We start from the raw sequence: 27,659 nt of genomic DNA, 5'->3' as shown, positions 1-27,659 counted from the left end.
TTTTATGACCAATTTATGCAGAAACCAGGTATTTCCAAAGGGTTCACATACTTTTTCTTGCCACTAAGTAGCTGAATATGGATTAACAGTCTAACAGTTTGAAGGGCACAACTCATGTCATTCTGGTTGAACAGTGAGAGACTAGTTAAAACTTCTTGACGCACGGATCCCTTTAGCGGGATCATTTTAAACAACAACCACTGAATTGCAGAGCGCCAAATACAAAAGAAATTGCTAAAAATATTTATAATCATGAAATCACAAGTGTAATATAGCAAAACACAGTTTAGCTTGTTGTTAATCCACCTGTCGTGTCAGATTTAGAAAATATGCTTTACAGCGAAAGCAATCCAAGCGTTTGTGTGAGTTTATCGATCACTAGACAAAACATTAAGAACACCTAGCAGCCATGTAGATTGGTCACGAAAGCCAGAAAAGCAATAAAATGAATCGCTTACCTTTGATGATCTTCGGATGTTTGCACTCACGAGACTCCCAGTTACACAATAAATGTTCCTTTTGTTCGATAAAGATTTTTTATATAAAAAAAACTCAATTTGTTTGGCGCGTTATGTTCAGTATTCCACAGCCTTAGGCAGGTCATCAAGGCTTGACGAATAGTATCCGTAAAGTTCGTAGAAACATGTCAAACGTTTTTAATAATCCATCCTTAGGTTGTTTTTAACATCAATAATCGATCATATTTAAACCGGACGGTAAACTATTCAATACTGGAGAGAAAGAAAATGTCGAGCAACGAGTGTCGCGCGCATCAACTAATGGAGGGACATCCGTGTATCCACTGACGCGTTTTGACAAATCTCGCTCATTTTTCAAAATAAAAGCTTGAAACTATGTCTAAAGACTGTTCTTTCCCCGAGGAAGCCACAGGAAAAGGAATCTGGTTGACATCCCTTTAAATGGACGAAAGGCAGGCAATGGAACAGTGATTTTTCAAAATAAGAGTCACTTCCTGGTTGGATTTCCTCAGGTTTTCGCCTGCAAAATCAGTTCTGTTATACTCACAGACAATATTTTGACAGTTTGGAAACTTTAGAGTGTTTTCTATCCTACTCTGTCAATTATATGCATATTCTAGCATCTGGACCTGAGAAATAGGCAGCTTACAATGGGAACGTTATTTTTCCAAACATAAGAATTCTGCCCCCTAGCTTCAAGAGGTTTTAATTATGGACTAAGTTTGCCAGTTTGAAGGGCACAACTCATGTTATTCTGGTTAACTTCTCTTGGGTAGGGGGCAGCATTTGGAATTTTGGATGAAAAGCATGCCAAAATTAAACTGACAGCTACTCATCCCCAGAATATAAGATACGCATATTATTAGTATATTTGGATAGAAAACACTCTGAAGTTTCTAAAACTGTTTGAAATGACTTAAATGTAAATGTAAATGAATCATGTCTGTGAGTATAACAGAACTTATTTAGCAGGCGAAACCCTGAGGACACACCATTCAGATTTTTTTTGTTTTGAGGTCACTCTCTTTTCAATGAGCTTTCATTGGGAAACCAGATTTCTAAGGGACCTTCTTGCAGTTCCTACCGCTTCCACTGGATGTCAACAGTCTTTAGAAATTGGTTGAGGTTATTCCTTTGTGTAATGAAGAAGTATGGCCATCTTGAAGGAGGGTCACTCGAAGTGTCCTGTTTGTTAGAAGCGCGTGACCAGAAAGCTAGCTACAGTTGGTTTTAATCCTGTATTGAACACAGATCATCCCATCTTCAATTTTATCGATTATTTACGTTAAAAAATACCTAAAGTTGTAGTACAAAAGTAGTTTGACATTTTTGGGCAACGTTTACAGGTAACCTTTGAGATATTTTGTAGTCACGTTTCACAATTTGGAATCGGTGTTTTTCTGGATCAAACACGCCAAATAAATTGACATTTTGGATATATATCGACGGAATTAATCAAACAAAAGGACCATTTGTGATGTTTATGGGACATATTGGAATGCCAACAACAGAAGCTCGTCAAAGGTAAGGCATGAATTATATTTTTATTTCTGCGTTTTGTGTCGTGCCTGCTTTGTTTACAATGGTGCTATCCTCAGATAATAGCATCGTTTGCCTTCGCCGAAAAGCCTATTTGAATTCTGACATGTTGGCTGGATTCACAACCAGTGTAGCTTTAATTTGGTATCTTTCATGTGTGATTTAATGAAAGTTTGATTTTTATAGTAATTAATTTGAATTTGGCGCTCTGCATTTTCTCTGGCTTTTTGCCAAGTGAGACAGTAGCGTCCTGCATAAACTCAGATTTTTGGATATAAATATGAACTTTACCGAACAAAACATACATGTATTGTGTAACATGAAGTCCTATGAGTGTCATCTGATGAAGATCATCAAAGGTTAGTGATTCATTTTATCTCTATTTCTGCTTTTTGTTACTCCTCTCTTTGGCTGGAAAATGGCTGTCTTTTTCTGTGACTTGGCTCTAACCTAACATAATCGTTTGCTGTGCTTTCGTCGTAAAACCTTTTTGAAATCGGACACTTTGGCTGGATTTACAACAAGTGTATCTTTAAAATGGTGTAAAATACTTGTATGTTTGAGGAATTTAAATTATGGGATTTCTGTTGTTTTGAATTTGGCGCCCTGCAGTTTCACTGGCTGTTTTCACTGGCTAGGCCACTCCAGGACCTTGAGATGCTTCTCACGGAGCCACTCCTTAGTTGCCCTGGCTGTGTGTTTCGGGTCGTTGTCATGCTGGAAGACCCAGCCACGACCCATCTTCAATGCTCTTACTGAAGGAAGGAGGTTGTTAGCCAAGATCTCGCGATACATAGCCCCATCCATCCTCCCCTCAATACGGTGCAGTCGTCCTGTCCCCTTTGCAGAAAAGCATCCCCAAAGAATGATGTTTCCACCTCCATGCTTCATGGTTGGGATGGTGTTCTTGGGGTTGTACTCATCCTTCTTCTTACTCCAAACACGGCGAGTGGAGTTTAGACCAAAAAGCTATATTTTTGTCTCATCAGGCCACATGACCGTCTCCCATTCCTCCTCTGGATCATCCAACTGTCTCTCACAGTTGAAGTGTACCTATGATAAAAATTACAGACCTCTACATGCTTTGTAAGTAGGAAAACTTGCAAAATCGGCAGTGTATCAAATACTTGTTCTCCCCACTGTATAAGGCTTCTCTCCTGTGTGTGTTCTCTGGTGTAATATCAGGTTACATGACTGAGTAAAACTCTTCCCACATACATCACAGCTATAAGGCTTCTCTCCTGTGTGTGTTCTCTGGTGCTCTTTAAGGTGTTCTCTCCGAGAAAAGTTTTTCCCACATTGCTCACAGCTATATGGCTGCTCTCCTGTGTGTGTTCTTTGGTGTGATACCAGGTTGCTTGACTGATTAAAACTCTTGCCACACTGATCACAGCTGTAAGGCTGCTCTCCTGTGTGTGTTCTCTGGTGTGATACCAGGTTACATGACTGAGTAAAACTCTTCCCACATACATCACAGCTATAAGGCTTCTCTCCTGTGTGTGTTCTCTGGTGCTCTTTAAGGTGTCCTCTCCGAGAAAAGTTTTTCCCACATTGCTCACAGCTATATGGCTGCTCTCCTGTGTGTGTTCTTTGGTGTGATACCAGGTAGCTTGACTGAGTAAAACTCTTGCCACACTGATCACAGCTATAAGAATTCTCTCCTGTGTGTGTTCTCTGGTGCTCTTTAAGGCGTTCTCCCAGAGAAAAGTTTTTCCCACATTGCTCACAGCTATATGGCTGCTCTCCTGTGTGTGTTCTTTGGTGTGATACCAGGTTGCTTGACTGAGTAAAATTCTTGCCACACTGATCACAGCTATATGGCTGCTCTCCTGTGTGTGTTCTCTGGTGTGATACCAGGTTACTTGACTGAGTAAAACTCTTGCCACACTGATCACAGCTATAAGGCTTCTCTCTTGTGTGTGTTCTCTGGTGTGTTTTCAGATTACTTGAATTAGTAAAACTCTTCCCACATTGATTACAGCTATAAGGTTTCTCTCCTGTGTGTACTCGCTGGTGTATTTTTAGTTTTGATGAAGATTTGCAATGTTTCCCACAGTCAGAGCAGCAGTGAGGTTTCTTCCCTGTGGGTCTCTGATGGTGTTTCTTGAGGTGTCCTGATGTGGAGAGACTCTTCTCTGCCTCGTCAGCTTCATGATGTTGTTGAGGCCCCCCAGAGGATCCACGATAGTCCCGTCTCTCTCCTGTGTGAACAACAAAGTCAGACAGATGGTTAAAGGCCCACAACAGCGGAAATCCACTGTAAAAGGTGATGCCAACAGCGTAGCCATGATGTTGTACAACAATTGTCGTCTGTAATGAATGTAATGATTATTTGACATTTGTCTTCAAATTAGCAAGAATAGTCATATTTTGTCTTGTTTTCACATTAGTAGTAACATCTAAGATTGTAGACTAAATGTCTTCTAAGTCTTGTTTTAGTTTGATTTTGGTCCACCAGCCAGTGTGGCAGGCAGAGGAAAGAATATACCAGCCACTGATTTTTTACCAGGCCAAATATTTTTTTGACATGACTGATTACACCAAAAGTCACAACAGCAAGAAAACGAATGAGCATGCTTGGCAACGTTTGTAAAAAAAAGAAATGTAAGTATGAAGTAATGTGGTATATTGCTCCATGTAATTACATTTGTGACCCGAGTCTTTTAACCAATGTGTTAAAATAATACATTTAGATGCAATAGTAATGATGAACAGTTGTACAAGTGAACATCAAGAATCAACAAAGTGCCTGTCCTGCCAGATAAAATGCTTACTAATTATTATAGTTCAGGGCTCTACGCTGACAAGTTTATGTACTGAACATAAATATAAACGCAACATGGAAAGTGTTGGTCCCATGTTTCATGCGGGATCGTCTGAGAAGAGGGTGCAGAGGAGTATTTCTGTCTGTAATGCCCTTTTGTGGGGAAAACTCAGTCCGATTGGCTGGGCCTGGCTCCCCAGCACACCTGCCCAGTCTTGAAATCCATAGATTAGTGCCTAATGAATTTATTTAAATTGACTTCTATAAACTGTAACTCAGTAAAATGTTTGGAATTGTTGCATGTGGCATAATATTGTTCAGTATAGTTAGGAGCTGGGCAATTCCACAGTAACGGAATTACACCATACTGATTTTTTACTTTAACATGTATGCACAAAAACCATTGCTGCTTTAAAACCACGTTTGTGTACATCAGTTCAACAACTCTGCAGTTGGTGCCCCCGTTGTTAAATATTAGTATTTACTGGTGTTAATCTGACCTTCCGTCTCCTCCTCCTCTCCTTCCTCCTTCACTTCAAAAACTGCATTCTCCTCTTTCTCTTCCTCTTCTTTTACTGAAACATCCTCCTCTTTCACTCTGAACGCGTCTTCCTCTTCTTTCACTGTAACGTCTTTCTCTTCTTCTTTCACTGTAACAGCCTCACCCTCTACTTCTATTTTTACGGTGACATCCTCATCTTCCTTCTCCTCTTTCACGACAACCTTCAGACCCAGAGCTTCTTTCTCCGTCCAGCAGACCACCTCTTCTTCAGCAGGAGGGGTGAAGTGTAGGGAGCTCATGTTCGGGGATATTAGCTCGCTAGCTACCTATCATTAGCGACTAGATTAGTGCTAATTTAACCAGCTAGCTACTATAGCTGACTAATAAAAACAACGTAAATATGAAATGAAATAGGTTAAGAAGTAGATACGACAGACGTGTGTCTAAAACACAGCAGCTAATATAGACCGAAAGCGTATAAATAGCTGGAATCTTTCGGCTATGTTGGCTAGCAAGCTACGGAGGTGGTCGACTAGCTTTTTATGAAGAACCGTCCACTAGATTACACGTCACGCTAGCAGCATCGCCTGAAAGACGCACATCGCCGTCTGCTGTCTGGAGTGGGAAACGCAGTTGAGGATCATATTTTATTTTCAGATCAAGTTAATTTTAAATGTATTTAATGAACTTTTTTACTTTAGTTTACAGCGCATTCGGAAAGTATTCAGACACCTTGACTTATTCCACATTTTGTTACGTTACAGCCTTATTCTTAAATGGATTAAATAGAAAATGTTCCTCATCAATCTACACACAATACCCCATAATGACAAAGTGAAAGCAGGTTTTTCGAAATTGTCGGAAAATTATTACAAATAAATAACAGAAATACCTTATTTACATAAGTATTCAGACCCTTTGCTATGAGACATATTACGGACATATTCAATCTCTCCCTATCCCAGTCTACTGTCCCCACATGCTTCAAGATGTCCACCATTGTTCCTGTACCCAATATTTATTTTTATTTAACCTTTATTTAACTAGGCAAGTCAGTTAAGAACAAATTCTTATTTACAATGACGGCCTACACCGGCCAAACCAGGACGATGCTGGGCCAATTGTGCGCCGCCCTATGGGACTCCCAATCACAGCCAGATGTGATTCAGCCTGGATTCAAACCAGGGACTGTAGTGACGCCTCTTGCACTGAGATGCAGTGCCTTAGACCGTTGCGCCACTCAGGAGCCCGTAAAGCAAAGGTAACTGAACTAAATGACGATCGCCCCGCAGCACTCACTTCGTCATCATGAAGTGCTTTGAGAGACTAGTCAAGGATCATATCACCTCCACCTTACCTGTCACCCTAGACCCACTTCAATTTGATTAACGCCCCAATAGATCCACAGAAGATGCAAGCGCCATCACACTGCACTATCCCATCTGGACAAGAGGAATACCTATGTAAGAATGCTGTTAATTGACTATAGCTCAGCATTCAACACCATAGTACCCTCCAAGCTCATCATTAAACTTGAGGCCCTGGGTCTGAACCCACCCCTGTGTAACTGGGTCCTGGACTTCCTGACGGCCATCCCCAGGTGGTGAAGGTAGACAAAAACACCTCCACTTCGCAGAAACTCACAAGGAAGGGTGCTCAGCCCCCTCCTGTACTTTCTGTTCACGCATGACTGCGTGGCCACGCAAGCCTCAATTATCAAGTTTGCAGACGACACAACAGTAGTAGGCATGATTACCAGCAATGATGAGAGCCTACAGGGCGGAAGTGAGGGCCCTGGGAGTGTGGTGCCAAGAAAATAACCTCTCACCAAACATCAACAAAACAAAGGAGATGATCGTGGACTTCAGGAAACAGCAGAGGGAGCACCCCCCATCCACATCGATGGGCCCGCAGTGGAGAAGGTGGAAAACTTCAGGTTCCTTGGTGTACACATCACTGACAAACTGAAATGGTCCACCAAACACAGACAGTGTGGTGTAGAAGGCGCAACAGCGACTCTTCAACCTCAGGAGGCTGAAGAAATTTGGCTAGGCACCTAAAACCCTCACAAACTTTTACAAGTGTACAATTGAGAGCATCCTGTCAGGCTGTATCATCGCCTGGTACGGCAACTGCACCGCCCGCAACTGTACCCCCCCCCCCCCCCCCGGTGATGCGGTCTGCCCAATGCATCACCCGGGGGCAAACTACCTGCCCTCCAGGACATCTACAGCCCCTGATTTCACAGGAAGGCCAAGAAGATCATCAAGGACAACAACCACCCGAGCCACTGCCTGTTCACCCCGTTATCATCCAGAAGGCGAGGTCAGTACAGGTACATCAAAGCTGGGACAGAGAGACTGAAAAACAGCTTCTATCTCAATGCCATCAGACTGTTAAAAACTGTTAAATAGCCATCACTAGCACATTAGAGGCTGCTGCCTATATGCATAGACTTGGAATCACTGGTCACTTTAAAAATAGCACACCAGTCACTTTAATAATGTTTACATATTTTGCATTACTCATCTCATATGTATATACTGTATTCTATCCTATTCTACTGTATCTTAGTCTATGCCACTCTGACATTACTGCCCTAAATTTGTATATATTGTTAATTCCATTCCTTTTGTGTGTATTGTTGTGAAGTTGTTCGATATTACTGCACTGTTGTCCTTGAGTGTCCCAGCCAGAGCCCGGACTTGAACCCAATCAAACATCTCTGGAGAGACATGAAAATAGCTGTGACACTCCCCATCCAACCTAACTTGGCTTGAGAGGATCTCCAGAGAAGAATGGTAGAAACTCCCCAAATACAGGTGTGCCAAGCTTGTAGTGTCATACCCAAGAAGACTCAAGGCTGTAATCGTGTGTGAAACACACAAAGGTGTTTCAACAAAGTGCTGAGTAAAGGGTCTGAACACTTATGTAAATGAAGATTGGGCCGTTGTCATCACACTTCCATGATTAGTAAAAATTTGATTTATAGGACTATTGTTTTTTATGATTCATACATACTTTCCTAACACTAAAATGTACCTAAATAATCTACAAGATCAGAGTATTTTTTAAATCTACCAGTTGGAGATGAATGTTGACTTCCTTTAGTTGATAGATTAGATTCTAGAACTAGATTCTGTTCTCTCCATGTATTCTAGATTCTAGAACTAGATTCTGTTCTCTCCATGTATTCTATTGAGTCTGTTGACAACATTCTAATTAAAAGGTATTTAACCCTATTTAAAAGGCTTAATGTTTGGGATAGGGGGCAGCATTTTCACTTTTGGATGAATAGCATGCCCAGAGTGAACTGCCTCCTACTCAGTCCCAGATGCTAATATATGCATATTATTATTAGTATTGGATAGAAAACACTCTGAAGTTTCTATAACTGTTTGAATGATGTCTGTGAGTATAACAGAACTCATATGGCAGGCATAAACCTGAGAAAAAATCTAAACATGAAGTGGGAAATCTGAGGTTTGTAGTTTTTTAACTCACCCCTATCGAATACACAGTGGGATATGGGTTATTTTTCACTTCCTAAGGCTTCCACTAGATGTCAACCATCTTTAGATCGTGATTTCAGGCTGCTCATGTGAAGGGGGGCCGGATGGGAGCTGTTTTACTAAGGGGTCTGCCTACAGCCTCGTTCTCAGTCACGCGCTTTCACTTGAGAGGTTGCTCTCGTTCCAGTACAATTCTACAGACAATGGAATTCTCCGGTTGGAACAGTATTGAACTTTTATGATAAAAACTTCCTAAAGATTGATTCTATACTTAGTTTGACAAGTTTCTTCGACCTGTAATATAACTTTTTGAACGTTTCGTCCGAATGGACCAGATCGCGCTTTTGGATTGTTTACCAAACGCCCTAACAAAAGAAGCTATTGGACATAAATGATGGGCATTATCGAACAAAAGAAGCATTTATTGTGGAACTGCGATTCCTGGGAGTGCATTCTGATGAAGATCGTCAAAGGTAGGTGAATATTTATATATGAATAATGTTGACTACCCAACATGGCGTATTTTTCTCTGGCTGGTTTGGGCTCTGAGCGCCGTTCTCAGATTATGCTTTTTCTGTAAAGTTTTTTTGAAATCTGACACAGCGGTTGTATTAAGGAGAAGTGTATCTAAAGTTTCATGTATAATAGCTGTATTTTCATCAACATTTATTATGAGTATTTCTGTGAATTCATGTGGCTCTGTTTTGGAACTACTGAATCTAACAAGCCAATGTAAAATAAGATTTTTGGATATAAATATGAACTTTACCGAACAAAACATACATGTATTGTGTAACATGAAGTCCTATGAGTGTCATCTGATGAAGATCATCAAAGGTTAGTAATTCATTTTATCTCTATTTGTGCTTTTTGTGACTCCTCTCTTTGGCGGGAAAAATGGCTGGGTTTGTCTGTGGTGACCTAACATAATTGTTTGTGGAGCTTTTGCTGTAAAGCATTTTTGAAATCAGACACTGTGGCTGGATTAACGAGGATTTTATCTTTAAATGGTGCCTAATACTTGTATGTTTGAGTAATTTGATTTATGAGATTTCTGTTGTTTTGTATTTGGCGCCCTGCAATTTTATTGGCTGTTGGCGAGGGGTTCCGCCAGTCCTAGACAGGTTTAATAACCACTTAAAACTCTTTCCACACTGGGAACAGTGGTGTTGTCTCACTGGTTTGGGCGTCTCTGGGTCTGGTTCCCCTGAAGGAGTCTCCCCGCTGTCAGAGTGTGTCACGCCCTGACCTTAGTTCATTTTTTATGTCTATATTTTGGTTTGGTCATGTTGTGAGTTGGGGTGGGCATTCTATGTTTTGTGTTCTATGTTTTCTATTTCTGTGTGTTTGGCCGTGTGTGGTTCTCAATCAGAGGTAGCTGTCTATCGTTGTCTCTGATTGAGAACCATACTCAGGTAGCCTTTTCCCACTTGTGTTTTGTGGGTAGTTGTTTTCTGTCTTTGTGTCTGTACCAGACAGGACTGTTTCGTTTCGTTTCATTCTCTTTGTTATTTTGTTTAGTGTTCTGTTTTAAATAATTAACATGAACACTTACCACGCTGTGCTTTGGTCTGATGATTCTTCATCTTCAGACGACGATCGTTACAGAGTGAGAGTCTGGTCCCTCTCCTACCAAAGACAAACAGACTATTTAGTTAAATATTAAACAGAGAACTGAATTAAACCTGAATTAAATAAAACTGTCTTCCTGTGAGGCTAGATTCCTCAAAAACCTGAAGTCAGTTTTCAGAACATTCCATCATTTAATAGAAACTTGGTGGCCGCCCTAATAATAATAATGTAGAACATAAAATCTAATCTTGCTCTCATGTTTATAGCAGAGCTCTATAATGGGGAAATGGAAAGGGGGATATCTAGTGAACTGAATGGATTCAACTGAAATGTGGGGCCCGCATTTAACCCAAACCCTCTGAATCAGAGAGGTGTGGGGGGGCTGCCTTAATCGACACCCACGTCATCGGCGCCCGGGGAACAGTGGGTTAACTGCCTTGTTCAGGGGAAGAATGACAGCTTTTTACCTTGTCAGCTCGGGGATTTGATCCAGCAACCTTTCGGTTACTGGCCCAACGCTCCTACCTGTCAGGCTACATAATGTCGTATTTTAGGCTGAGCAGAGCTCTATAATAATAGATCATGTTATGTTTTAGGCTGATCAGAGCTCTATAATAATAGATAATGTCATGTTTATAGGCTGAGCAGAGCTCTATAATAATAGATAATGTCATGTTTATAGGCTGATCAGAGCTCTATAATAATAGATAATGTCATGTTTATAGGCTGAGCAGAGTGCTATAATAATAGATAATATCATGTTTATAGGCTGAACAGAGCTCTATAATATATAATGTTTATAGGCTGAGGCCTTAAGTGTCCCAGGACCAGTGGAAGCCCAAAGATCCAGCACCATATTTGACAGTAGGTACGGTGTTCTGTTCTGCATTCTAATTTAGACTCTAAACCCACTGGTGTTACCAAGGAGCTCTATGTTCATGTCATCCAACACATGTAAATGACTGGAGACAATAAAAGGCTAAACAACATTGGTAATTGGATTGAAAGCAGTGCTGTAGTCAGATTACTGGGAAATAGAGGTGTTTAGAAATGCCCACCAGGGGTGGGTTTGGTGTCAGAATGAGAACACAGGGCCATCTCAGGCCCCACACTTTAACCCCATTTGGAAACCTGTGGTTTGGTGTCAGAATGAGAACGCAGGGCCATCTCAGGCCCCACACTTTAACCCCATTTGGAAACCTGTGGTTTGGTGTCAGAACGAGAATCCAGGGCCATCTCAGGCCCCACACTTTAACCCCATTTGGTTTGAATTGAAGAGGGCGGTCCATAAGGACCTGGAAGGACTCTGTATGGAGGATGGTCTAAGATCCCTCCCAATGTGTTCTCCAAATCAATAAAAGTTAGGACATCTACTCATTCAAGGGTTTTTCTTTATTTTGACTATTTTCTACATTGTAGAATAAAAGTGTAGACATCAACACTATGAAACAGCACATATGGAATCATGTAGTAACCAAAAAAGTGATAAACAAATCAAAATATATTTTATATTTGAGATTCTTCAAAGTAGCCGACCTTTGCCTTGATGACAGCTTTGCATGCTCTCTTACTACATGATTCCATGTGTTATTTCATAGTTTTTATGTCTTCACTATTACTCTACAATGTAGAAAATTGTAAAAAATAAAGAAAAACCCTTGAATGAGTCCAACCTTTTGACTGGTACTATTTATTTTATTTATTGTTACATATATTATTTAAAATAAGATAATCCATGATAACTAACAATCACCAAAATAAATAAAAAATGGCATGGCATGGGGCCTCCATTTTGTCACTCAAATAAGATAAGAACACAACATAAGTCATGGCTACATGTGTAGTTGTAGAAAATTTGCTTTAAAACAGGAACATTTTGTCCCTGCGGCCAAGAGGACGGCATTTTTATTTTTTACAATTCCAGTGTGAGACCCCCTCCCATCTTACTTAAGGGTGACAACCATTTCAGACCCCCCTGAATTTCTGTCAATGTTATTGGTCTCAATGTAGACTTTGATCTGAAGCCATTCTTGTGATTATTGTTATTTTGCTTTTCATTGTAAATGTTTGTAGGACTATGTATCCAAATTGTATCTATTATGGGATGTTATCCATTCACGTATGTTCTTATATCTGAGAATTAACCAATGATATCAGGCCACACCCGGGCCATGATTACACACTTTATAAACTAGTGACCCGCAGTGTTTGTCATTATACCCTGATGAAGACAGCTTGTCTGTTGAAATGTTAAATTATTGCATCTGAGCTCCTAGAGTGTGAGACTCTCCTTTTCTTTTCCAAGTGTTCTACTCCGCCGGCCAGCACCTTTCCTAAACAGGTGTTCTACTCCGCCGGCCAGCAGCTCTCCTAAACAGGTGTTCTACTCCACCGGCCAGCACCTCTCCTAAACAGGTGTTCTACTCCGCCGGCCAGCACCTCTCCTAAACAGGTGTTCTACTCCGCCGGCCAGCACCTCTCCTAAACAGGTGTTCTACTCTGCTAGCCAGCACCTCTCCTAAACAGGTGTTCTACTCTGCTAGCCAGCACCTCTCCTAAACAGGTGTTCTACTCCGCAAGCCAGCACCTCTCCTAAACAGGTGTTACACTCTGCTAGCCAGCACCTCTCTTAAACAGGTATTCTACTCTGCTAGCCAGCACCTCTCCTAAACAGGTGTTCTACTCTGCTAGCCAGTACCTCTCCTAAACAGGTGTTCTACTCTGCTAGCCAGCACCTCTCCTAAACATGTGTTCTACTCTGCTAGCCAGCACCTCTCCTAAACAGGTGTTCTACTCTGCTAGCCAGCACCTCTCCTAAACAGGTGTTGTACTCCGCTAGCCAGCACCTCTCCGAAACAGGTGTTCTACTCTGCTAGCCAGCACCTCTCCTAAACAGGTGTTCTACTCTGCTAGCCAGCACCTCTCCTAAACAGGTGTTCTACTCTGCTAGCCAGCACCTCTCCTAAACAGGTGTTCTACTCTGCTAGCCAGCACCTCTCCTAAACAGGTGTTCTACTCTGCTAGCCAGCACCTCTCCTAAGCAGTTGTTCTACTCTGCTAGCCAGCACCTCTCCTAAACAGGTGTTCTATGTTAGCTAGCTAGTTAGCATTAGCTCTGGGCTAGGCTAATTTAGCTGACTAACAACGTAAATATTATATTAAATTGGGTAACAATTAGATACGACAGAAGTGTGTTCAAAACACAGTGGCAAATATACACTGAAATGGTCTGATGGGCTTCAATGTTCCTGCTAGCACGCTAACCAGGTGTCTGACGAACTGCTGTTGTTCTCGAAGAACCGTCCCGTCCACTAGATTATACGTCACACTGGCAGCATCGACTGGGCTGCGTTCAGTACATACAAACGTAATACAACGTTCAATCGAACAAAAACGGTACTGTACTGAACGACCAGTTGGAAAAACGGGGAGGGGTTGGGTTGTTTGTTAAAAATGCACAGCTCCTTTTAAATACATCATCATTGATTAAAGTCACACCCTGGCACACCCACCGAACAGAAAGTCTGTTCAAGAACGTACAATAACGTTTTGGCAAAATATGAATGGCGTCTTTTTGTAGGCACTAAGAGTTTTTTTGTAGGGTTTTTGGATAAACGCGGAAAATAAGGTCTGTGGTGAACACAGGTTTAGGAGATCGGATACGTTGTGTTCTATGAGACTCTATAACGTCACTTTTTGTGAATTCTGAAGCATTTATGTAATGAAAACAAGCACATCAATCAAATCAAATGGTCTTTGTCATGTACACATATTTAGCGGATGATATCGCAGGTGCAGCGAAATGAAATGCTTACGTTCATAGATCCAACAGTCAGTGCAGTAAAACGTAACAAAACAAAACACAGTAATCCAAACTATAACATTTAAATATATATATATATATATCAGATTGAGCAATGTCAGAGTTTGGAATATATATATATATATATATATATATATATATATATATATATATATATATATATATATATATATTACACACACTGAACAAAATGTAACGCAGCATGCAACAATTTCACATATTTTACTGAGTTACAGTTCATAGAAAGAAATCAGTCAATTGAAATACATTAATTGGGCCCTAATCTATGGATTTCACATGACTGGGCAGGGGCGCAGCAATAGGTGGGCCTGGGAGGGCATAGGCCCACCACTGGGGAGCCAGGTCTAGCCAATGAGAATTAGTTTTCCCCCACAAAAGGGCTTTATTACAGACAGAAATACTCCTCCGTTTCAACAGCTGTATGGGGGGCTGGTCTCAGACGATCCCGGAGATGAAGAAGCCGGATGTGGAGGTCCTTGGCTGGCGTGGTTACACATGGTCTGCGGTTGTGAGGCCGGTTGGATTTACTGCCAAATTCTCTGAAACAATGTTCGAGGAAGCTTATGGTAGAGACATTAACATTCAATTCTCTGGCAACAGCTCTAGTGGACATTCTTGCAGTCAGCATGCCAATTGCACGCACCCTCAAAATTTCTGTGGCATTGTGTTGTATGACAAAACTGCACATTTTAGAGTGGTCTTTTATTGTCCCCAGCACAAGGTGCACCTGTGTAGGGATCATGCCGTTTAATTAGCTTCTTGATATGCCACACCTGTCAGGTGGATGGATTTTATTGGCAAAGGATAAATGCTCACTAACAGGGATATAAACAAATGTGTTCACAACATTTGAGATAATTAAGCTTTTTGTCTGTATGGAAATATTCTGGGATCTTTTATATCAGCAGTTAACTCTTAAGGGGCCGCCCATTTTTTTCTATTTTTGCCTAAATTAATAAAAGATAACACAAAGAAAGAAAAAAAAATGGTTTTGTATTTTTTTGTACCATCATCTTTGAAATGCAAGAGAAAGGCCAAAATGTATTATTCCAGCCCAGGCGCAATTTAGATTTTAGCCACTAGATGGCAGACATGTATGTGCAAAGTTTTAGACTGATCCAATGAACCATTGTATTTCTGTTCAAAATGTTGTATCAAGACTGCCCAAATGGGCCTAATTGGAATATCAATAACTTTTCAAGTACATAACTGTGAATATCTCAAACAATAGCATGGTATTCTTTCACTGTAAAGCTACTGTAAATTGGACAGTGCAGTTCGATTAACAAAGAATTTTAGCTTTCTGCCAATATCATATATGTCTATGTCCTGGGAAAATGTCTTGTTAATTACAACCTCATGCTAATCGCATTAGCACACATTAGCTCAAACGTTCCGTGGGTGGGACATCGATCTGTAGAGATCCTTAAGAGGTTTTAATTAATGGAATGGCCATTTGACACGTTACCCAGCTTGGCTTGGGGATGGCCATTTGACACGTTACCCAGCTTGGCTTAGGGATGGCCATTTGACACGTTACCCAGCTTGGCTTGGGGATGGCCATTAGACATGTTAAGTATTCAGACCCCTTGACTTACTCCACATTTATCTACAGAGCCTTCAGAAAGTATTCAGACCCCTAGGGCCCGATGGAACTAGTTACTGCAGCCAGTAAATCCCCTGGGAAGTCCTAGGGCCCGATGGAACTAGTTACTGCAGCCAGTAAATCCCCTGGGAAGTCCTAGGGCCCGATGGAACCTCACACACGGTTCTAGGACTGATCCCATATAGTAGACTATACTGGGACTGACCCCATTTAGTGGACTATACTGTACAAGGACTGACCCCATTTAGTAGACTGTACAAGGCCTGACCCCATTTAATAGACTGTACAAGGACTGACCCCATTTAGTGGACTACACTGTACTAGGACTGACCCCATTTAGTAGACTACACTGTACTAGCACTGACCCCATTGAGTAGACTGTACTAGGACTGACCCCATTTAATAGGCTGTACTAGGACTGACCCCATAGAGTAGACTGTACTAGGACTGACCCCATTTAGTGGACTGTATTAGGACTGACCCCATTTAGTAGACTGTACCAAGACTGACCCCATTTAGTGGACTACACTGTACTAGGACTGACCCCATTTAGTAGACTACACTGTACTAGCACTGACCCCATTGAGTAGACTGTACTAGGACTGACCCCATTTAATAGACTGTACTAGGACTGACCCCATAGAGTAGACTGTACTAGGACTGACCCCATTTAGTGGACTGTACTAGGACTGACCCCATTTAGTAGACTGTACCAAGACTGACCCCATTTAGTGGACTACACTGTACTAGGACTGACCCCATTTAGTGGACTACACTGTACAAGGACTGACCCCATTTAGTGGACAACACTGCACTAGGACTGACCCCATGTAGTAGACTGTTCTAGGACTGACCCCATTTAGTGGACTACACTGTACTAGGACTGACCCCATTTAGTAGACTACACTGTACTAAGACTGACCCCATTTAGTGGACTACACTGTACAAGGACTGACCCCATGTAGTAGACAACACTGTACTAGGACTGACCCCATTTAGTAGACTGTACAAGAACTGACCCCATTTAGTAGACTGTACAAGGACTGACCCCATTTAGTGGACTACACTGTACTAGGACTGACCCCATTTAGTGGACAACACTGCACTAGGACTGACCCCATGTAGTAGACTGTTCTAGGACTGACCCCATTTAGTGGACTACACTGTACTAGGACTGACCCCATTTAGTAGACTACACTGTACTAAGACTGACCCCATTTAGTGGACTACACTGTACAAGGACTGACCCCATGTAGTAGACAACACTGTACTAGGACTGACCCCATTTAGTGGACTACACTGTACAAGGACTGACCCCATGTAGTAGACAACACTGTACTAGGACTGACCCCATTTAGTAGACTGTACAAGAACTGACCCCATTTAGTAGACTGTACAAGGACTAACCCCATTTAGTGGACTACACTATTCTAGGACTGACCTCATTTAGTGGACTACACTGTACTAGGACTGACCCCATTTAGTAGACTGCACTGTACTAGGACAGACCCCATATAGTAGACTGGTCGTGTGTTTGGTTGATAGGCTGTTTGGTCGACTGAGATTTTCAAATGTATAAAAAAAACAAAGGAGCACAACTATGCCAAATCAGGCCTTTATGGTAGAGTGGTGGCAGCATCATGCTGTGGGGATGTTTTTCAGCGGATGATCAACCTCCTCCTTCACATCTGACTCCTGATGATCAACCTCCTCCTTCACATCTGACTCCTGATGATCAACCTCCTCCTTCACATCTGACTCCTAATAATCAACCTCCTCCTTCACATCTGACTCCAGTGATCAATCCAGAGAGTCTTCTTTTTTGGGGAATCCCGATGGACGACGTCATCCAATAGGCCGTCATCAGCACCACCGCCCACAAGATAATTGTCATTCAGGTTATCAATAGGAAGAGCATTAGCAATATGTCCTGTCTTGTAACTTGTCTCGTTCAATGGATTTACATTGGCAGGTGTAAAAAAAGAAAGAACTCAGTCGATCTCAAACTGCAGAAAAACTTTTGTAAGTCTTTAATTGTATCAAAGTCTGTGGCCTGTGATGTTGGGACAGATGATAGTCCCTTATTATACAAGAGACAAAATTCACAAATTCTACAGCACAACGGCAGAGTCATGTTTTAAGATTTTGGCTGCAATCCCGTTAACGGGATCGATATGGCTGTTATATCGATAACAGCCAGTGAAAGTGCAGCGCGCCAAATTCAAACAACAGAAATCTCATAATTAAAATTCCTCAAGCATACAAGTATTTCACACCATTTTAAAGATACACTTCTTGTTAATCCCACCACAGTGTCCGATTTCAAAAAGGCTTTACAGCGAAAGCACCACATACGATTATGTTAGGTCACCGCAAAATCACAGAAAAACACAGCCATTTTTCCAGCCAAAGACAGGAGTCACAAAAAGCAGAAATAGAGATAAAATGAATCACTAAACTTTGATGATCTTCATCAGATGACACTCATTGAACTTCATGTTACACAATATGTAACGCCCGGGGTGTAGTGGGGAAGAAGTCAGGCGAAGGAAGCAGAGAGTTCAGGGTAGCGTACTTTTATTTCACCACAACAGTGAATAGATGCCGACCAAAACAAATGCCCCAAACACAGGGGACTTAAACAGTCCAGCAAAACCCAAACACACAGACAACCGTGACATACAGCCGTGTACAAACATGTACATCGAAAATAATCCCGCACAACCAGCAGGCGGGCCGGCTGGTAAATAAAGCCCAACCAATCAGCCTAAACTACACACAGGTGAAACCAAATAAACATAAAAGGGGGAAAAGGGATCAGTGGCAGCTAGTAGGCCGGTGACGACGACCGCCGAGCACCACCCGAACAGGAAGGGGAGCCACCTTCGGCAGGAGTCGTGACACAATACATATATGTTTTGTTCGATAAATTTCATATTTATATCCAAAAACCTCAGTTTACATTGGCGCCATGTTCAGAAATGCCTCCAAAATATCCAGAGAAATTCCAGAGAAATTCAAATAACATAAATACTCATCATAAACTTTGATGAAAGATACATGTTTTACATAGAATTAAAGATACACTTGTTCTTAATGCAACCGCTGTGTCAAATTTCAAAAAGCTTTACGGCAAAAGCACAATATTCAATAATCTGAGAACAACATTCAGCCACAAAAGGAAGCCATACAGTTACCCGCCAAATTGTGCAGTCAACAAAACTCATAAATAGTATTATAAATCTTCACTTACCTTTGCTGATCTTCGTCGGAATGCACTCCCAGGACTCCCACTTCCACAAGAAATGTTAGTATTGTTCGGTAATGGCCATCATTTATGTCCAAATAGCTATTTTTGTTAGCGTGTTTGGTAAACAAATCCAAAGTCAGGAAGCGCGTTCACTAAAAGCAGACGAAATGTCAAAAAGTTCCGTAACAGTCAGTAGAAACATGTCAAACGATGTATTGAATCAATCTTTAGAATGTTTTTAACATAAATCTTCAATAACGTTCCAACCGGAGAATACCATTGACTTCAGATGTGCGATGGAACAGAGCTCCCTCTCATGTGAACGCACATGGTCAGAGCATGGTCAGGTCATGGTAGACCTGACTAATTCCTTTCTCCTTCGGCCCCACTTCACAGTAGAGGCATCAGACAAGGTTCTACAGACTGTTGACATCTAGTGGAAGCCGTAGAAAGTGCAAACAGATCCATATCCCATTGTGTATTCAATAGGGGCTGGGTTGAAAATCGACCAACCTCAGATTTCCCACTTCCTGTTTGGATTTCTTCTCAGGTTTTTGCCTGCCATATGAGTTCTGTTATACTCACAGACATCATTCAAACAGTTTTAGAAACTTCAGAATGTTTCTATCCAATACTAATAATAATATGCATATATTAGCAACTGGGGCTGAGGAGCAGGCAGTTTACTATGGGCACCTCTGGGCACCTTTCATCCAAGCTACTCAATACTGCCCCTGCAGCCATAAGAAGTTAAGTGTAAAACTAACAATGACTCAATAATCCATGCCTTCTGAGAATGTTATGATGTCATAAAGTTATGGCCGGAGTTAGAAAGTTGGCTGGCAGAAGTACTGTTATAAAATGTAAAATTACTTTTAATCTGTCTGTCTGCATATTTCAAGACATGGCATTTGAGGATGCAGTGAGATACCTGATGGTTGGACGATATTTTTCTCTTTCTTAAATACTATTCTTAAAAAACTGGAAATCAATCAATCGTCCGCTGTTAACGCAATGGAAAGGTCAAATTCTTTATTATCTAAAAATGTAAAGTGCTTCGGCGACGGAGAGAAATAAAATGGTGGAGTTTGAGGCCATGTGGCGGAGAGTGATGCTGGAGATGGGGGTGTGTCAGTGGCGACCCGACATTCAGGGCAGAATCCCCAGAGTTTTTGCCCCAAGAAATTAAATATAAATATATATAAACATGTGGGGGGGCTTGCCTGTTTTGCATGTTATTTTGGCATTAATACGTGTCGCATATCAGTTTGCAAACAATGTAAAAAAAAAAAGATATCATTGAGTTAATACATTTGCATACACACATGGTATCTTTTTTGTTTTCCTGGGTAATGCAGCTCCAAATTGCAGGTGTTTCAGCCTAGCTCAGTGCTTTCTCTGGTGGTGGGGCGAGCTAGCAAAGAATAGGAGCATTGCGCTGTAATTGGCTCAGTGTTCTGTCACTCATGGGGACACTACGTCGTGGTGAAGTTTATGTCCTTAGTAAAGGTAGACATCCAAAATGTTAGCCCTTTGGGTCCTGCCATAGAGTTATATTACAAGTGGCCTTCCAAGAAGGCGCAAGGTCATTGGCCACAGATAAAATGACGTCAAATCACGCCAAATGGGGTGAGAAATTACACCAATATCAGTGGACAATTTGCACTAATGTAAATAAACATGGATGATGGAACATATTCCCTTTTGATTACGTGATGAACCACTAAGGGGACATAAATATTTACCATATAACCCATGTGTGACCTCTCACCTCTCTGGCTGTAGAAGTGTTCTTCCTAACCAGTCCCTCAACAGCTCTCTGACAGCTCCACCCTCACTGGGTCTTCAGAGAAGAGGAAGGCTGAGGAGCAGTGGCAATTGTAGCATGTAAATTTGGTGGGCAAACACAGCACTAAACAATACATTAATTGCACTATAACGGTGACAAACGGTGCCCACAGGCTGTTAAGGCCTACATAAAGCTGTCCCAACAACAGTCCCAACATCTTACCACTGCTACACCTGGCTATCAGCGGAGCCTTGTCTGTTAGCGAAACAGTTAATTCAGCCTCATTTACTGCCTTTAAAAAAAACATGGCTGATTTTGCTGACTTGCTTAAACAAATGACAATTGAGATGTACAAACTATGCCATAAGGGGACGACAAGCAGATACGAGGCAATCCGTAATTTCGATTAAGACATTAATGAGCGAGCTAGGATGGACGTAGTCAATATAACTATTTGTTTAGCACTTTTGAAATGTACAGTGACAGAATTCAGAACATGGGCCGTTCTTACAGTATCCTCCCTGTGTACCAAGTCAGAACCGTAGGATAAATAAAGGGGGCATATAAGCAGACAATGAAAGCTCTTACAATATTCAACGATTACATTTCTCTAAAACAGGTTATAGTCTGCATGTGCACCACCAAGTCAGAACAGTAGGCAAAATTAAGAAGGGAAAATAGACCAAATTATTAGGGTGAGGCACATGGGCTACTAACATCTTACTACACAACATACACTTAGTATTACCTTCTTAGCTACAGTATACATATCTCCCTGGAAAATTACATAATTTATGCAGCAGCATACAATATATTTTTGGACTCACTGTGTTGTGCTGTGCTCACTTGAACAGGAAGGTGTCCTTCGTGGGCAAATTTTGTCATCAAAGTCTGTCATTCTCGAGATTTATGGTGATTTCAAGACAACTGGGAACTCGGGGAAAAAACAAGGTTGAATCATGATGATGTCAGTGATCTTCAGGTCGTAGCTCTAGAAAGAGGCCCGAGTTCCGGATTTACAATTCCCAGTTGGATGACTGTTCAAAATGTATTTTCCCCGTCAGAGATAGTTTTTTCCTGAGTTCCCAGTTGTCTTGAACTTACTGAAGTCAAGTTTTCATAGTTCCGAGTTAACAGTTGTTTCGAGTGTGGCAAAAATAATGCTTCATTGACAATTCATTAATATTGGGTTTTATTCAGACCCTGCCAGTGTACCAGGTGGACATTGGATTTGATTCAGACCCTGCCAGTGTACCAGGTGGACATTGGGTTTGATTCAGACCCTGCCAGTGTGCCAGGTACACATTGGGTTTGATTCAGACCCTGCCAGTGTGCCAGGTGGACATTGGGTTTGATTCAGACTCTGCCAGGTGGTCATTGAGTTTGATTCACACCCTGCCAGTGTACCAGGTGGACATTGGGTTTGATTCCGACCCTGCCAGCATGGGCAGAAATGTATTCCAAGGTCAGTAACTTATAACCACAGAACAACCCCAGAACCACCCCTTTCATACATGACTACTATGTCACTGCCTCAGACACCATTCACAATGCTGGCTGAGGTACGAGTAAAACATGACATATTATTTCCTAATCATTCCCAATGCTGGCTGAGGTACGAGTAAAACATGACATATTATTTCCTAACCATTCACAATGCTGGCTGAGGTACGAGTAAAACATGACATATTATTTCCTAACCATTCACAATGCTGGCTGAGGTACGAGTAAAACATGACATATTATTTCCTAACCATTCACAATGCTGGCTGAGGTACGAGTAAAACATGACATATTATTTCCTAACCATTCACAATGCTGGCTGAGATACGAGTAAAACATTACATATTATTTCCTAACCATTCACAATGCTGGCTGAGGTAACAGTAAAACATTACATATTATTTCCTAACCATTCACAATGCTGGCTGAGGTACGAGTAAAACATGACATATTATTTCCTCAAATTAAAAACATCTCCACTCCTTAATCAACTAGTCTCTCACTGTTTAACCAGAATAACATGAGTTGTGCCCTTCAAACTGGTAGACTGTTAGTCCATAATCATATTCAGCTACTTAGATGTCATGTATTGTCATGCAGGGGCGAAAATCTGATATCAACTTTGGAGGGGACAATTACATGACATTTTCTCAAGAGCAATTCCTGAGGGGGACACCAAAAGTAGTGCTGTAACACATAGCCTACGTTGTAATATGTTAAATGTATATTGAGGAACCATAATCACTACTACTGGATAATTGATAGGTACAGTAGTTAACTGAAGGGTTGTCCCAACTTGTTCAAATGTTTAAATCATTATAATACTACTACTAATAATAGTTATAGCAGTGTTCCTTATCAGTCCAGTATGTATGCAGGTATTTGTACTTAAAACCAGCAATACCAAGAAAGGCCAGTAGGTGGCAATGGTACTGTACACTGTATGGGTGCAGTTTTCGTAAATACAATGAACATGGTGTGATCTCGTCTAAAATAATCTCCATTGAGAACCATCACAAAGTTGGTCTCCACTGGCCTGAGTCTACTACAATAGTTTTACAAGAACAAAAAGATACAAATAAGTACAGTTCTAAAAGCAAAATAACTACTTCAATGAATAACCCAAATAAATCAACCAAAATATCCTTCAGTCAGTGTCTCAACTCTTCAAACAGCAGCTATGGACAAGTATGTCACACAAAGTATGCAATTTTAAATAAAATAACATTAAATAAATAATTAGTAAGTGTACTGTCATGTACTAAAAACTGAAAACTACTAAACAAAAGAACAAATATCATATTATACACCAGGGGTTCTCAAACAGGGGTCCATGGACCCCTAGGGGTCCCTAGTGTAATTGAAAGGGGTCCGTGAAATAAAAAAGTGTAATGAACGTATTCAGTACCACAAGGTTTCCAGTAACTTTACATATAATATAGAGGGGGTGGAGGTCCGTGAGGACCACTCAAAGCCTTGCCTGCCTTGCCTCAAAATATGCAGGGGTTCCAGTACCCCAAAAAAGGTTGAGAACCACTGCTATACACACTACTGAACAAAAGAACTGAACATATGTTTGTGGGTTTCAATGGATCCAACAAATTGCTGGCAGATATTTTCCCTCTTTTCCCTCTGCTGCTACAGGGGTTATGTACATTACAGACAACTACGCCGTTCAGTCTCTCTTGGCCCATGCTAGCCCATAGCCAAGTCTTTAACCTGCGGAGTGCACTGAAACGCCTCTCAGCCTCACATGAAGACACTGGCACCACAAACAAAATTCTGATCAGCATCTCAACTTGGTCAAACAACCCCCGCACCTCCACTGGAAGCCTCCTGAGGATCTCTGCTGCCTCTCCACTGCTGCTACAGGGGTATTTGTTGTGAAAGAGAGGGATCTGCACTGAAAGAGAATCTATGTTCAGCTCTGGGTACTGATCTAGAGCCTCATCCAACTCCCCCGTGAGAAGCGCTCTTTCCAACTTTTGCAGGACGTTTAGACTGTCCTGGTCAAAACGGTTGCCAAACTGAACCTCCACACCATCCAACACTTAAAAAAATTCTGCCCTATAGTGATCCACTGCTTTGCCAGTAAATCGTCTTGAGTGCGTCTCAATGGATTCAATAGAGTCAATCAATGTTGTTGCTTTCGTCATTTCTCTTGCCCCTAAGAGATGACCGCACACACTCGACTGCAGCCTGCATACCAGAGACAGTCTGAGTTTTCTTCTGCAGTGAAATGTTTAGACATTCAAGCTCTCCAAGAACAGCAGAGGCAAGTGTGAGGCCCAACACAGTCTTGCCTTTGCTGAAGTGCTCAAACAAGCCACTGGCAGTTGAAGCTGTCTTGGATGCAGTTTTTGCCATCTCCTCTAGGCTGCTTAGTACCCGCTCATACTGCCCTAGCACAGCTCTAAAAGCAGTATTCCGCACAGTCCACCTTGTTGGACATAGGGGTTTCAGGGTGGTCAGATTTGTATCTTTGGATGTGACAATTGATTCAAACATGCTCTTAAACTTTCCTGACTGGCCATAGAGGACACCTAACTGATGGACCCAAGAAAGGGAATCCGGGATCAGTGGGGAGGATGAGCAGCCAGCCTGTGTAATCAGATTTACTGTATGCTCCACAATGTACATAGAGGGCTAATGGCTGCTGCCTCCTCACAATTGCCTGTGCACCTGTGTATTTTCCTGCCATGTTTGAGGCACCATCGTAACTCTGTCCACGTAAGCCAGACATGGGCAAATTGAGCCTCAACAACACATCAGTTGCCACTTCCGCAATGCCCTCGCCTGTTGTCTCCGACACCCTGTACAGCCCAATAAACTCCTTGTGAGGGACAAGGTCATGGTCAACATAACGCAGACAGACACTCTCCTGTTCAGCACCAGAGACATCTTGAGTACCATCAACAATTACTGAAAATTGTACAATCGGAAGAGACCTAATCTCAGCTGCAATGGCTCGAATGACTGTATTGGCCATGATGTTCAGAATTTCATTCCGTGCTTTGGGGCCTTTGTACATTGTGGTACGCTCTGTTAACCACTTCAGTAAAATGGGATCATCCTCTTCTGCCCTAAGTTTCAAAAGCTGGTATAAATTCCCACTGTCATCCGTGTGGCCTCTAAGTTGTGCGCAGGCGCCGGAAAGAGATGGCTGCCTCGCTTCGCGTTCCTTGGAAAATATGCAGTATTTTGTTTTTTTACGTGTTATTTCTTACATCGGTACCCCGGGTAATCTTAGGTTTCATTACATACAGTCGGGAGGAACTACTGAATATACGATTAACGTCAACTCATCATCGTTCCTACCAGGAATATGACTTTCCCGAAACGGATCCAGTGTCTTGCCTTCCACACAATACAATGGATCTGATCCCAGCCGGCGACCCTGTGCGTCGCCGAAAAAGGGGAAAACGTGGCGGTCTCGTGGTCAGGCTTCGGAGACGGGCACATCGCGCTCCACTCCCTAGCATACTACTCGCCAATGTCCAGTCTCTTGACAATAAGGTTGATGAAATCCGAGCACGGGTAGCATTCCAGAGAGACATCAGGGATTGCAACGTGCTCTGCTTCACGGAAACATGGCTAACTCAAGGGACGCTAACGGAGTCGGTGCAGCCAGCTGGTTTCTCCATGCATCGCGCCGACAGAAACAAACATCTTTCCGGTAAGAAGAGGGGCGGGGGGGTATGCCTTATGATTAACGAGAAGTGGTGTGATCATCATAACAACACACAAGAACTCAAGTCGTTCTGTTCACCTGATCTAGAACTCCTCACAATCAAATGTCGACCGCATTATCTACCAAGGGAATTCTCGTCAATCATAATCACAGCCGTATACATTCCCCCCCAAGCAGACACATCGATGGCCCTGAACGAACTTTATCTGACTCTTTGTAAACTGGAAACCACACACCCTGAGGCTGCATTCATCGTAGCTGGGGATTTTAACAAGGCTAATCTAAAAACAAAACTCCCTAAATTCTATCAGCATATCGATTGTGCTACCAGGGCTGGAAAAACACTAGACCATTGTTACACTAATTTCCGCGACGCTTATAAGGCCCTCCCCCGCCCCCCTTTCGGAAAAGCTGACCACGACTCCATTTTGTTGATTCCAGCCTACAAACAAAAACTCAAACAACAAGCTCCCGCGCTCAGGTCTGTTCAACGCTGGTCCGACCAATCTGAATCCACGCTTCAAGACTGCTTCGATCACGCAGATTGGAATATGTTCCGCATCGCGTCCAACAACAATATTGACGAATATGCTGATTCGGTGAGCGAGTTCATTAGGAAGTGCATTGACGATGTCGTACCCACAGCAACGATAAAAACATTCCCAAACCAGAAACCGTGGATTGACGGCAGCATTCGCGTGAAACTGAAAGCGCGAACCACTGCTTTTAACCAGGGCAAGGTGACCGGAAGCATGACCGAATACAAACAGTGTAGCTATTCTCTCCGCAAGGCAATCAAACAGGCCAAGTCTCAGTACAGAGACAAAATCGAGTCGAAATTCAACAGCTCAGACACAAGAGGTATGTGGCAGGGTCTACAGTCAATCACGGATTACAAAAAGAAAACCAGCCCCGTCGAGGACCAGGATGTCTTGCTCCCAGACAGGCTAAACAACTTTTTTGCCCGCTTTGAGGACAATACAGTGCCACTGACACGGCCCCCTACCAAAACCTGCGGGCTCTCCTTCACTGCAGCCGAGGTGAGTAAAACATTTAAACGTGTTAACCCTCGCAAGGCTGCAGGCCCAGACGGCATTCCCAGCCGCGTCCTCAGAGCATGCGCAGACCAGCTGGCTGGTGTGTTTACGGACATATTCAATCAATCCTTATCCCAGTCTGCTGTTCCCACATGCTTCAAGAGGGCCACCATTGTTCCTGTTCCCAAGAAAGCTAAGGTAACTGAGCTAAACGACTACCGCCCCGTAGCACTCACTTCCGTCATCATGAAGTGCTTTGAGAGACTAGTCAAGGACCATATCACCTCCACCCTACCGGACACCCTAGACCCACTCCAATTTGCTTACCGACCCAATAGGTCCACAGACGACGCAATCGCAACCACACTGCACACTGCCCTAACCCATCTGGACAAGAGGAATACCCATGTGAGAATGCTGTTCATCGATTACAGCTCAGCATTTAACACCATAGTACCCTCCAAACTCGTCATCAAGCTCGAGACCCTGGGTCTCGACCCCGCCCTGTGCAACTGGGTCCTGGACTTCCTGACGGGCCGCCCCCAGGTGGTGAGGGTAGGTAACAACATCT

At 42.3% G+C, this 27,659-nt stretch overlaps 1 protein-coding gene across 1 annotated transcript; it reads right to left on the bottom strand.

Annotated features, from left to right (window-relative positions):
• Positions 1 to 2,461: 2,461 nt before the first annotated feature.
• On the bottom strand, positions 2,462 to 5,835 carry LOC139547171 (zinc finger protein 180-like). Its single transcript, XM_071356229.1, has 2 exons — positions 5,283 to 5,835; positions 2,462 to 4,219 (listed from the first exon to the last, which is right to left on the bottom strand). The coding sequence occupies exons 1-2, from the start codon at positions 5,581 to 5,583 to the stop codon at positions 3,138 to 3,140; spliced, it is 1,383 nt and encodes a 460-aa protein (XP_071212330.1). The 5' UTR covers positions 5,584 to 5,835; the 3' UTR covers positions 2,462 to 3,137.
• Between the last annotated feature and the right edge of the window lie 21,824 nt (positions 5,836 to 27,659).

Source organism: Salvelinus alpinus, chromosome 20 (assembly GCF_045679555.1).
Source record: "Salvelinus alpinus chromosome 20, SLU_Salpinus.1, whole genome shotgun sequence".
In the NCBI taxonomy this organism is placed as follows: domain Eukaryota; kingdom Metazoa; phylum Chordata; class Actinopteri; order Salmoniformes; family Salmonidae; genus Salvelinus; species Salvelinus alpinus.
Note: the sequence above shows the minus strand (reverse complement) of the source record. Positions and strands in the feature narration are given on the sequence as shown.